The 13,488-nt window shown below is 45.2% G+C and overlaps 1 protein-coding gene across 2 annotated transcripts; it reads right to left on the bottom strand.

The window, feature by feature from the left end:
- Nucleotides 1-828: 828 nt before the first annotated feature.
- On the bottom strand, nucleotides 829-13,224 carry ubp1 (upstream binding protein 1). 2 transcript variants are annotated; one of them, XM_034599574.1, is made up of 16 exons: nucleotides 12,898-13,224; nucleotides 8,780-8,931; nucleotides 8,030-8,106; nucleotides 7,842-7,947; nucleotides 7,631-7,737; nucleotides 7,373-7,525; nucleotides 7,148-7,258; nucleotides 6,136-6,243; nucleotides 5,740-5,846; nucleotides 5,456-5,510; nucleotides 5,048-5,141; nucleotides 4,867-4,957; nucleotides 4,672-4,790; nucleotides 4,444-4,586; nucleotides 3,533-3,584; nucleotides 829-3,092 (listed from the first exon to the last, which is right to left on the bottom strand). In XM_034599574.1, exons 1-16 carry the CDS (start codon nucleotides 12,969-12,971, stop codon nucleotides 3,055-3,057), a joined length of 1,587 nt encoding a protein of 528 aa, XP_034455465.1. In that variant the 5' UTR covers nucleotides 12,972-13,224; the 3' UTR covers nucleotides 829-3,054. The 2 variants fall into 2 exon arrangements, with proteins under 2 accessions (XP_034455465.1, XP_034455464.1); XM_034599573.1 differs by lacking the exon at nucleotides 12,898-13,224 and adding an exon at nucleotides 11,728-12,839.
- Nucleotides 13,225-13,488: the final 264 nt, after the last annotated feature.

Genomic DNA, 13,488 nt, shown 5'->3' with positions numbered 1-13,488 from the left:
TAGTAAGGTTAAGATCTTACAATATTATAGACCCCAAATTTCCCACTACGAGCAAACACTGCCGGGAGAACATTTTTAAACAGGAAGAAACCTGTATCAGTGTGGCCGACCATCTGCCTCCAGCGGTTGAAAAGGTGAAAAGGAGAGGTTGGTGGAAAAGAGGGGAGAGAAGCGAAAGAGACCAGGAACAGTTGTGTAACCAGTATATTTAAGCTCAGTTAGACTGTTATCATTAAAATAATAAGAGTGATACTTAAAGATGCAATGGTGTTAATGACAGCACCAGTGAAAAGTAGTAATGTCAATGCTAATAAATAATAGGGTGTTAATAATTATAGCTACCTTTAAAAAGTTGCAATTCCACAGTTTTTTTGTTTTCTACATAATTAATGTTTATATTGGTCACTATGATAAAAAGAGCTCTATTAGATTCATGAATGCCCCAAAAGACGTGCAAGCACATTTGTCTGGACTAATTAAAGCAATGAAGAAAAAGTAATCATCCCCTTGGACCAATTGTCTTCCACAGCTTTGGAGGGAGATTAATAATTCACAGACAATAATTCAGATGATGTCATCAAGGTTATCTGGACTTGGAGGCAACACATTTAGAACAGAAGGTCTTTAACAAAATGGGAAGAAGAAGTTTAAAAGTAGGGTTTTACCAGACAAGGAGAGTAATGAAAAGAAGCTACTGTCTGCAACACAATAGAACTCTGCAGCATCTAGTAAGTCAGAATATCTATCATATAACACATGAACAGATCTAGTCTTGAAAATGTTTCTTATAATAAATCAGTTTGTGTAATGATGCAACGAGACACCAGAGAAAGTTATGAAATCATTTATTCCCAGCACGTGGTTGTGTACACGTCCAGCATACGATACTGTGCACATGAGAAGCATCATCATTGACATTAGGCTGTACAGAAACAGTGGTCACCTCTCCTGCTCACTCTCTCTCACACACACACACTCGCTCACGCAGACAGACGATTGGTCAGGCCGTCGGGTGATGAGAACAGCTCGCCACAGTTTTCCTGACTCTTATCACATCCACTCTATTCTCACTATGTGTTTGAGTCGATGAACGCTTCACTGTGCCGTGGAACTCGCGTCCTTGTAAACGCCACAGGAGTCCTGGGCTCTGGTGCGACGTGAGACAGAAACAGACGCTTTTTAAACATTATTTTTCTTTCTCCTTCTCATTAGGTGGGTAATAAGAGGGTGTGGCTGTAGGACTACACTACACATCAAGCTTTAGTTTTGTGATTTTTCAGTGCAGGCTTGGTCTCTAACATCTGGAAATTAAGGAGAAGTTAAACACCAAGGACCAAGCTCCTCCCTCCCTCCCTTCCCTGTCTCCCACATGCTCGTCACTAAACAGGAAGCTAAAACACAGTTTCATTATTCCAACAGGGAAAAAAGCTTGTGACAACTACCGACATAATTAACTTTGCAAGAACAAAATATGATACGCACACATATTTTCTGATGCTTAGAGGCGTGCAAACTGAATGCACTTCAAAACCAGACATCGGGCACCAGAACTAAGAGGGTCAACAAAACCGACAGCTCCTCCCTGCTACTCCCCGACCTGTGTGAGAGGTTTTACGGTCATTTTTCAAAGTAAGGGCACTCAAAACACATGACCTGTACTTCCTGTGTTGGGCTACATTAAAAACACGCGGTTTTGAAGATGGACGTGGAGCAGTTGTGACTTTCTAGTATACGAGACTGTTGAAACCCGGTGGCAGCACTGATGTGTTTCTTCCAGCCGTCTGCGTGGTGGCTTGTTATTTGTAGAGCAGATGCTGGAATGGAGGGTTTAATTATTTTGTATATGTGCACAAGCAGCTCTACTAGATGAGCGTTTCATTCACCTTCAGACCAATTCTTCTAATGGACGAGAAACAGAGCCAATTGAAAAATCATTTCCATATGAAACGTGTTTGGTCCACATTAATGGAGGTTTCTGGGTAGGCGTTACTACTCTGCACGTCCGTCTTCGATCAAGGTTTGTTCCTCGTTTTTTTAAAAGCGCGAGATCCCAGAAAACGTGAACCCTCACTACTCTAAACCAGTGTTTTAAAGTCAGCACAGAAAGCAGAGGAGTCAAAGACATGAATGTGCTCAGTGTGTGTGTGTGTGTGAATGTGAGTAAAAGATGGAGCAAAAAATTTGATATGGCACCAGAAAAATGTCAGTGAGAGCAATAGAAACAGCCCAACCATAAATAAAGCATCAACTAAAAACAGTAAAAGCTCAGACAGGACGTACGTTCACAGAGTGTAGAGCCGAGTGTGATGTGTGACGTCAACAGAGAGATGACAAATGTGGCAAGAGTCACTGAAATCAGTCCATTTGACAAAGTCCAAGACAGAAAAAAAAACAAGTTGCCGCCCCTCTCCCATGAATTCAGCCGGGATATTTCAGGGGTTACCGAGCTCGGGGATCAAGAAACGGTTACTAAGACAAGCCAGAGAGAATGTTAAACAAGCAGAGTACGCTGGGATTCTCCTTTAGCAAGTTAGTATGTCGAGATCGCATGCTGTTCAGCAGTACAGGTTATCAAATACTGGCCTAATGCTGGTTGTGCGCGTTGTGAAGGAAGGGCAACGAGCAATAAGGAAACTCTGCTTTCTTTCCTCCTCCTGTCGGCCAGATTATCACTCCCCCCCTCTCTCCTGGAGCCTCCCCCTCCCTTCCCCCTCCACACAAAAACATATAAAAAGACAAAAAAAAATAAGATAATAAAATCAAAATACATAGAAAGATTGTTATCACTCCCCCAAACCCCATATTCCCCCCGGTCTCTCCTCTTTTAACTCTCCTCCGTTAATAGTGTTTTCAATATGAAACAGTGGACACACCCATGTCAGATTCTAACAGTTACATGGCTTTAACGCAGTCTCTCTGCTTTCCATGGAGCCGTCGTTCAGAGAGAGAGAGAGAGAGGGAGGAAGTAGAAGGAAAGAGTAGAGGCAGGAACAGAGGGAGGCTTCTGCTCCAAGACAGAGAGTGGAGTTTCAGTGATGCCATCCGTACTCATCATTACTTCAGGATTAGATGGAGTCCTTCGCCTAGTTCATCTGGAGGAGAAAGAAGTACATTCATTATTTGAATTTTGAACATTGTGTCAAACAAGCCATTTTCAAACATGACCTCCAGGTAAAATCCGGAGAATTGGCTACGGAGTTTACCTTTAACACATGCAAAACACAGCGGGGGTGGGGGGTGGGGTTCTGCACAGACAAGTTCACAACAGCAACAAAGGCAGGAAGTGGTGTTTTAACACTGCTGTGTAGTTCACGTGATCTTGTTTACAGCAACCTGACAACATTGTTGGTTCTTATCACCACAAACTCTCTTGACATCTTCATCGGTGTCTTCTAAATGTTTGATGGCGCTTTTTCACCGGGAGATATTTGTTTTCTTTCAGTTTTTTTTCCTGTGTCGCATGGAACTGTGTCCAGTGCATGTCTGAAAGCAGCTATACAGTGAGAGAGAGAGAGCTGCTTCATTAGCTCACCTTTGACGGTGCTGATCAAAAAACTGCTCTCGTCCGGCAAGTTGTAAACCATCTGTGAAGGTCAAAACAGACAAAGTGAATTGGTGCATCATCTATCGTCACTCAAAAAAACTGGTTTCTTGCCATTGGTAGGTCACGTCAGGATTGGCAGACCTTTCTGATGGTTAAATGAAAGCACAGACTCAACATTTTGTGTGTGACTGAGGACTGTAAATGACATGCAAAGTGTGAGTGACACTACAGACAGTGGAGCTGTTGTTCCTGATAAGAGATCACACAAAACAGTGGCCAACAGTTAATGTCTCTCTCTACAGAGTAACTGTCTCAGCCATTTACTCTCAACTCATCCACTTCAGTTGGACTTTTGCATTCATGACCAATACTGAATTTCTGTCGCAGATATTAACATCAATGTTCAACCGCTGAAAAATCAATATGATTAACTGAATTATTTTTACACAGATTAATTTCGATTTGATCAAATGATTTATTCTATCTTTGATATATTTTCTGTTTAAAGGATTTTCAAAAAGGGTTTAGACAAAATTCATGTGTCGAATGCCGGCTACTTAAATTGAAATGTTAAAATCCTAGACCCTTCCCTTGTTTTATTAATCTTGAAATAATACATGCTACAAATCCATTATCAAAAAAAACAACGTATTATCGATTTGGAGCACATATATATATATCTTGAAAACAGAGCTAGTGTAGAGTCATTAAAAATAGTTTTCCCTGCTGAGAGTGGACAGTTTGAAGTATCCCTCAGTTTTCTTTTTCAATTATACATTTCACTTAATGTAGAGCCCTTCACAGCTGAGAGTGCTGGTGGAGAGGCAAAGGGCCTGTGTGTGTGTGTGTGTGTGTGTGTGTGTGTGTGTGTGTGTGTGTGTGTGTGTGTGTGTGTGTACCTGGTCACTGAGCAGGATGTGTATGCCTGTAGGACCCTGCCTGTACACCTGGTTGATTGTTCCCAGTGGAAGGCTGCACACACACGCCATCTTGCGGATCAGTTCTGCAGCTGTCAGGTCCTCTAGGTACAGAGCGTGGTATACTGCACACAAACAGAGACAGGTTTTATATTCAGACCATTCAAATACCACATCTACTTGATATACAGGAAGTGTTTCTATCTGTACCTCGTAAATTAGAGGAGATACTGTGCTCTCCATTTTCATTACTGCCATGTCTCTCCAGCAGGGGGCTCTCCTGAGGAGACTCCTGACAGACATACACTGTCAACCTGGGGCACACCGACCTACACAAACAAAATGAAATTAATACACTGGCCCGCTGTTGCTTTTGCAGGTACACAAACACGCAGAGTAACACACCTGGATTTAAGTGCATTGTAGAGTCGGATCCCATCTGCTGGCCCACAAATCTGGACCAGGTCGTCCCGGGTTAGCTTCAATAAATCTGAACCTACGCAAAGACAGAGGAGCAGTCACTAGTACCACTGCTGTTCTCTCTTCACACACGTGTTTTTATTGTGTGGGGACAATGTGTGTGTACCTGAGAAGTGAGAGAAGAGTCGTGTGTAGGAGTTGAAGCGGTTTTTCAGCAGCCACTTCTGTGCGTCCTGTATGGACGCAGTGGGACTCAGCTGCTGCAGAGGGCAGAGACACAGGACGTCAACACACAGATCTGGGTTTTACTTTCCCCACTCATAGTCAGCCATCATGTTAAACATTTATCTATTCATGGCTGAGGTAACTGGAGCTGCACTCAGTGGTTATTTCCTTTTTATCTCTTTACTAAATAAAATGCCAAAAATAATGATAATATTAAAACAAATTCATATTTATACCTCCGGTAAAATACTACTATGTCTTTTGTGAAATATATTTCATTCTTAAACAATCTTTAACTTCCTCTACTTTTCTTGAACAGTTTCTACGTGTGCGTAAAGTGCAGACTAACCTCCAAATTGCCCTGGCTGGCGGGGTCGGCCTGGTGATTGGGAGAGGACGAGTCACTAGAAAACAAGATGTAACAATTAAGAGACAAGTCCAACAAACATCTCACTTCAAGCAAACCCCAACCTTAAAACACGTCTTCACCTTAGGTTATGTGGACACACACACACACACACACACACACACACACACACACACACACACACACACACACACACACACACACACACACACACACACACACACACACACACACACACACACACACACACACACACACACACTTACCTGTCCGGTACTGAGGAGGTTGAGTAGGTGGACAGCGGGGTGGAGGTGAAGGAGGGAGTAGCTGCCTGGTTGGTGCTGACGTAGGCATTGTCTGGCCACGGGGAGCACTAAGGAAAGACATGCACATCTAAATACTCAGTGACACCAAAACCTCTCAAAGATGACTTATTAGGTTAACTATTACTAAAGGCCAACTCCAACTACACAAAAACAAGTGGCTTAGGGTTGAGGAATATTCAGGGGTGTACTAGGAATTTAGCTTTGCACCATCTCCACCCCACATAATGTCAGGTACATGGTTTAATGGCATCTCTGTCCCAGCAGCTGAGGGTCGAGTGCCTACAAGCTTCAGGCTGTGGATGGAGTGATGGGGAGGAGTGGAGGAGAAGTGCTTACACTGCCTCTCTTGGCCAAGGAGTCGCCACAGTCAGCGGGAAGTGTCCGCTTGCTGGACTTTTTCAGCTCGTGGTCACCCGCATCCTCTATGATGGGTTCAAGCCTCGTCTACATACAGACACACAGCAGAGGTTAACCAGCCAGCAACACACACACACACACACACACACACACACACACACACACACACACACACACACACACACACACACACACACACACACACACACACACACACACACACACACACACACACACACACACACACACTCCATCATCCAGTGAGTAACCTGAGGAAAATGTTGGTGTATCATACGTCATCATAAGTACGGTTTCAGCGTTTCACTTTGGATATCCCAAAACAAACGTGGGGTTGTGGACACACTACAAACATTTCGCCCTCTGTGAAGATCATACTGTGTGTCCCGGTTATAAAACCAAATCTCCTATGAAAAATGTGCGAAAATTTTAAACTTTGAGAATGTCCGCACACCAGTTGATGCTGAAGAAGGGCCTGTTCCCGGAGCGTTACTTAGCTGGCAGGTATAATAAAAACCTTTTACAAGAAGATCAACTGATGTGTGGACTTCAGATTTTTGTCACTTCTGTCCAAAACTAGTGTTTATCAAGTCTATGCATGCTTTTGTATTCTTTTTAACCATTTAAAGTTCAACAATAAAATGTGTTTGAAAGAATTTTTCGCATCACGGATCCTGGCTACACCTGTGCTGTCTGTCTGTCGCATAAAAAACTCACACACAAACTTAACCGGCTCATGGGGCCGACATAAATCATTGCATGTTTGAGATAAAGTTGTGCAGTGATGTATTCTTCTGTTGTACAAGGCTAAAATGTCAGGGTCCTCAAATTGATTCACTTACTCTGGTGCAGATAAATATGAATAGACCTGTGAATCAAAACTGAACCTGAGAGCTTGTTAATACACCAGCCTTGTAAGAGCTACAGCCCCATGTCTGTGAAGCCCGACAGTCCATTGCAGCTGGATACTGACCTCTGACAGGATAGTGGTATCGTAAGAGGGCTGGTACTTTTCTTTTTCTTGAGCTGTGCGTTTCTCCATCTTCTCCCGGTCTGTCTTTTGCTTTCGGTCCGCCCCCTTTGGCTAAACATGCAGCAGAGGGACAGACATATTTGCTGTGAGGGCTGACACATGGGGTGGCAAAGAAAACATTTCAGTCAGTGGAGAGATTTCCCCTGTGAGAGGATGACTGCATACCTTAAAGACTTTAATTTGGCAGGAGGCAGAGTGGAGGTGTTCTGTGTACTCTCCATTGTCTCCCAGGGCGAACGTGTCGATCTGGATCCTGAAGGGAACGCCCTTCTCTCCGCCGTGTTTCCTGGGAGTGAACTCTGTGCTGATGCAGTGCACCTGCAGACAGGAGATCAAAATATGTGTTTGATGTGGAAATTCAGTGGCACACCCAACAGATGGCACAGAGCGTGTGTTGGTGGGTTTGTGTGGGTGAGGATGTACCTGCACAAAAACAGAAGTCCTTTTGTTCATGTCCCACAGGAACTCTGCAGCATTGAGCTGGGAGGGGTGAGTCTTCGGCTCCACAATGCCCACTGACATGGGGATATCTGTCCCGCAAAAAACAAAGACACACACACAAGCACACATACATTTAAACTCCAAATCACACAAAGGATGAGTAAAGTAAACAAGTCTCGCCAGTCGTCATTACCGATGTCAAGGAGACGGTCACCAGGTCGATTCCACTTCCAGCCCTCCAGCTGCTGGTGCTCTGTGTACTGCAGCCGGCGGTCGTGAAACACCACTCGCACTGTGCTCTACACACACACACATTTAGGTACAAAGTGTACTTGATGTAAAAAGTAAAAGTTTTTCCTCCAGCTGAGAGGATCCTCTCACCTTCACCATCTTGTTGTTGATCTCTGGTACCTCCCCTGCCTTCCGGTTGTCCAACATACGCACCTCGTAAGACTGGCCTGAGAGAGAGAAAACCAAAAGATCAAGAGAGAGAAAGAAACCTGAGGAAACAGTAAATGTAATATCTCCCTTGTACTTCAATAGCCTCTCCAACGAGTACAGGCTTTGTTTGATTTGTGGGAGTGACTGAAGATAAAACTTCCTTTTCCACCAAATGGCCCAGGAAGTAAAATGCAAAAACTATCAAAAGGAGCAAACAGTTCCCCAAGTGAATTTCTTTCAGATTTTTGACCACATCTGTGCCTCTGATAAACGCTCCACAGTTTGTGGACTTCTGACATCTGTCTCCCTATCTATTTTGTCTCGAAAACTTTTCAAACTTCTGGAAACAAAAAAGAATAGAATAGGTTTGTTGTCATGTTTGTACATGCTCCTCATTTAAATCCTTTTATGTGTCATTAAATAAGAAAGAAATCTATTTGTTCCAGGAGGCCGGGCAGAGGCTACCACTCACCTCAGCAAAGATTGTATTTTACAGTAATTGTACTAATGTGTAATTAATTCAAGAAGTGATAATTAAATAATGGGTGTGTTGAGCCCGATAACACACAGAGGTGGATTGCATGTAAACAAACCAGATCAAATCAGTTGTTATGAGTACTAAACAAAAAGAGAAACCAGGGGAAGTACAACCAAGACCTTGGAATGCAGGTACTGTATTGTGTGTCTCACCTTGGTTTAGGTATGTGAGCGTCTCGTCATGCAGCTTGATAGCAGGCGAGGTGGCGGTGCACATCACATACTGGAATGGGGGATTTTTGGTCTCACTTTCGGTCGGAAGGCTGGAGTCCTCCTGCTTAAAAATCGGCAGAGCCAGCACATCACTGAGAGAGAGAGAGAGTCAGAGAAGACAAACAAACAGAACGTCAGCTTTGAGATGATGCAAGAGTGACAGGCAAAGAAAAAAATAAATCCCCAGAGACTATTGTGACAGCTTAAACTTTTTCCATGTCGAGCTTTATTTTCGTGAAATGTGTTTAATTTTGACCCGTCAATCCTTTTGAATTGCCCGGTGTCTGAAATTGACTAAAAGCTTGAGGCTTTAATTAAAACTCAAGCATCACGTGGGATTCATCCTGATGGCTTCATAATCACTGTGACCTCCTGAAATCAAAGTGAGACCCTGCCTTTGTTCCTCGAGACTGGATGTTCCTGTTTTCAACTTTTGCAATTATTTCTACAAAATACATTAGGTGGTTTGTGCCGTTTACACTGTTGCATACACCACTTTCAGTAAGGAAATACTTCTCCTCCTCATTGTGTGGAATTATTGAATGGATTGGCTTATTTTAGAATAAGTGATGCGAACTCTCCATCGATCAAATGGCTCTCGAATTACGTATGCATGAGGCTGCTGTAGGATTAATGAACAAAAACACCCAGAGATAGCCGGAGCTGCTGACACATACTATCTTTCACACTTGGCAGCCACTCTAGACAACCAACCTGTCCTCAGCTCACCCTGACAAATGCTGCAGGAGTGTCAACGAGGGCACAGTGTGCTCAGTGTCTGTGCAGGAAAAGGATCCAAACCACTCACAAGACAGGCAGATCATGGACTCTCATTACCTGGAAAACTTTCTGGCAACTCATCATGCTTTTTTAAACCTGAGCCAAAAAAACAACAGCTTGACAATTTCAAGACAATCCTGCCGCACCTTCCTCCAAACAGCAGCAAGCTAGATTTATTCAGTCATGACCGCCTGTGTGTTTTCTTTGCCTAGACAGTGCCAGTCCGGGTGTCACGACCACATTGAGCCCCGAGGAAAACTACCTCTGCTTCCTGAAATCTGAGGACGTGGCTCCGCTGAAACATTCTGTTCCGACCAACTGCTGACCCTGGTGCCAAGCAACCCAGCCCAGCACCTCAGATAACACTACTCCTGCAGCCAGTGACCCCAACCACCTCACACGCACACTTGTCACTAATTGACACACACACATGCAACCCATCACTTGAGTACTGGTAAACTTGCGTACTCTCACAGGAGATGCAAAATGATGTCACGCTAAGATAAAAGCACATTATAGCAGATGGTCAAGGAGGCTGCTGATAAGGTGCATTAATGAGTCTGGGAACTACTTGACATCGTCACATAAATATCAACACCTCCCATAACCATTTACAAAATACAGTGCACACATACCACGGGTTACTAATTGAGCAGGTGGTTTACATCAGTACTGGTTTGATGCCAATAGAGTAATTCTTTAACCACCTCAAGAAGATACAAGAAATTTTTAAACCCGATTCACAGATCGTCAACAAGGAGTCCTGAGTAACAAGTGTTTTCCTGATTTACAAGACGCCATGTGTGGGAAATAAACTGGAATCTCAGACTCGAGGGAAACATGAGATAAAGAAAGATGTTGGTGTGAAATCACAAAAACTGAGCTAAAAATGTCATGTTTAAAATCATCAGAAACACACACACACACACACACACCTTAGGTCTTCACATACAAAGCCAGAGACCTATTCTGATAACAGCCTGAGAGGCCAAACCAGGGCCTTTCCTGCAGAGTTTCTCAGTGTTATCTTGAAACAAACAAAGTGTGGGTCACCAGAACCAGACACTGGTGCTTTATCCATGCATCATTGGAGAACACGGTCAAAGCTGGACATTTTTTGCTGGGGTGCATGTAAGAGCCGGTCATAGATATGGATTTTTGGGGACCAAAACCACTATTTAAAAAAAAATCTCAGATCTCAAATTCATATATATATATATATATATATAGTCACACATAATAAGGAATGATTCCAATGTAGTTGGTTCCAATCAAACCCAATTACCACAAGTTTAAATATTGGCAAGCTGTGAAACTATGTCTGTGAAAGGCTGATATTGGCTGAGCTCTACTTCATGCATATGCTGCAGTAATTGTATAAAAACAAAGTGTGTGGGGCACCTGAAGCTGGATATCATATGGAAATGTCAGATGTCAACACACTGACATCAAAACTACTGGTTTAAGGATCTGCTTCCAGAAATGGAAATTTGAGCATCTTCAAATTCACTCAGGAAGATGTTATGATTTGATATCACTGAAAATGAATCAGGGCCCCTTTTTGAGTGATTATTGCCAAATTGCTCAATGAAAAAACCCTGTCCAAAGTTGGAGAAGATTCTTGATTCACACGAGGAAACATCCAATGAAAGACTGAGTAAACAAAAACAGGAATAATCCCCAGAAACACTCTTTACACACACTAGGTCTTCAGAAACAAAGCCAGAGAGACCTATTCTGATAACTGTTTCAGTGTTATCTCGAAACAAACAAACTGTGGGTCCCTTTTTTAAACACACACACACACACACACACACACACACACACACACACACACACTTGAAACCCCCCCTTACTTCGGTGTGGGTCTCTGAGAAATTAATCTTCACCCCTGATCATGGCTCCCTGCTCAACTCCAAATCCCAAAACAAAGAGAGGCCATCACAGCCAGTACAAAGGGGATAACACACACAGAGACAGGGGTAGTGTGGAATTAACACTTCCAGAGAGAGAGAGAGAGTGTGTGTGTGTGTGTGTGTGTGTGTGTTGTTCTCCTATGACTACAGAGCTAACAAGCTGGCTTCGGTGCGTTGACCCTCGCCTCTGACCTCATGCTGTAGGCTCCAGCCCCCAGCTCCTGCCCGATGCCGGACAGGCTGGCATCGAAGTCGTGCACCAGCCCCGACTCGATGCTGGCGTCGTCCATCTTCAGCACCCAGGCCATCGGCCCCAGCTCCTTGTCCTCGGCTTCTACTCGGAGGGCCGCCAGCTTGCTTCAGGTACGAGGAGGTCGGCTAGCGAGGAAGTGGGCTCCGCAGCTTGTGGGTGACGCCGTGAGGGGAGGGGGGGGGAAGTTACGCTGCTAGCCCGTTAGCCGCTCCCTGGCAAGCTAGGCAGGCAAACTGGTAGCTTTCCATAGAGACTGGGTGTATCGCCATATTGTCCAGCTCGGGGAGGGTTTGTCACGCAACACGCTGCCCCACGACCGACGAGAGTGTCTGCACGCAGCAAGCGACAAGCTAGCGGCCGCTCAGCTACAAAATGTTGGTCGTGACTGAAGATGCGGGCTAGTTGTCAGCATGCTAACATTAGCTAACAGCTAGCTAGCGTCACAAAGACAAGTGGCGTTAATTCCGCATCGCCGCGGTCCGCCCGGACACAGTGTTGAAGCGGGTCGGCCACACGGAGCTCCACGAAATAGAACCAGACCAGAGGTTTCAGTCCACACGCCGCATCCCACGCAACGTCCGCACAGCTGTTGCCAACCTAGCTAACAGGCTATCTAGCATCAACTTCACTGGCTCCGGATCAACTGTGCGGTGAAGCGCTACTCTCTGCGGGGCGCTCCCCGTGCCGTCCCCGGGCCGCTCTCCTCTTCGCGTCGCGGTGCGGGAATCACCGCAGCAGGCTCCCACTCTCCGAGTCCTTTAACCATACCCGAGGCGCAGCGGTTGACACAAGAGCAGGCATCAACATGGCTCCCCCTCGGCGGACGGACTGCCAGGAAGGATGTCAGGACGCGGGCCGGCCAATCAGGGGGCCGCCTCCCGTGCCCCGGTGCGAGGGGACGAGCCAATCAGGGAGCTCCGAGCTGCCGTCATTGTGTCCCACCGTGGCTGCGCTTTCACGAACTGTAACACGGCTGCAGACACGTTGTCAACAAGGAAGAGCCCCACACACAGACACACACACAGGCCCATCCAGACGAAACAACCACAACAACACAAGTGGTTATGATCTATAATGTGACACACACACACACACACTCGGGATCGTACCGTGTGTAAGAGTTGACTCCGTGTCTCAGTGTGTCCTCTCGGAAGTTTTCCGTGTACGGCTGCCAGAACAACATCGTGTCCCCCCCCCTCCGGCGCACACACACACACACCAGCTGCGGCTACAAATAAACAAGACTCCCGCTTCTGAGAGGATCCGCGCCGGAGCTCATGGCTGCTTCAGGTCCGCGGAGAACACGAACACAAGCCCCGTCCCCCTCCTCCTGGACCCGTCTGCAGACCTGTGCGTTTACCCACAGATCGGACCCTGGTCGCGGCGAACAGTCGAGTCAAGTGTCCGGGTGGAGAAGTTTATCTGAGCAGGGTACACACGAACATACTCACACACACACATGCACAAGCTATTTCTGCTCATCAGGAAAAGACCCGCCTCAGCGTGCACGCAAGACGTCAACACACATACACAGATCTAACATAGACCGTGCGTGGTGCAAACATGGGGCAAACTTCTTTTCTTACGTACCGACATTAAAGACGAGGGGTCGATATATCAAACTAACACGGTAACATTTATTTAAAGTTTAAAGACAGATTTTTCTTGCTCAGGAGTAAAGGTTGAAACTTTTAAAAATG

Source organism: Hippoglossus hippoglossus, chromosome 11 (assembly GCF_009819705.1).
Source record: "Hippoglossus hippoglossus isolate fHipHip1 chromosome 11, fHipHip1.pri, whole genome shotgun sequence".
Taxonomy (NCBI): domain Eukaryota; kingdom Metazoa; phylum Chordata; class Actinopteri; order Pleuronectiformes; family Pleuronectidae; genus Hippoglossus; species Hippoglossus hippoglossus.
Note: the sequence above shows the minus strand (reverse complement) of the source record. Positions and strands in the feature narration are given on the sequence as shown.

Coding starts and splice junctions, on each gene's coding strand:
- ubp1 (XM_034599573.1), bottom strand. CDS start 11,843: ATGGCCTGGGTGCTGAAGATGGACGACGCCAGCATCGAGTCGGGGCTG. Junction 8,107..8,779: donor GCTCACATACCTAAACCAAG/GTGAGACACACA, acceptor TCTCTCTCTCAG/GCCAGTCTTACGAGGTGCGT. Junction 5,142..5,455: donor CCAGCCAGGGCAATTTGGAG/GTTAGTCTGCAC, acceptor TGCCCTCTGCAG/CAGCTGAGTCCCACTGCGTC.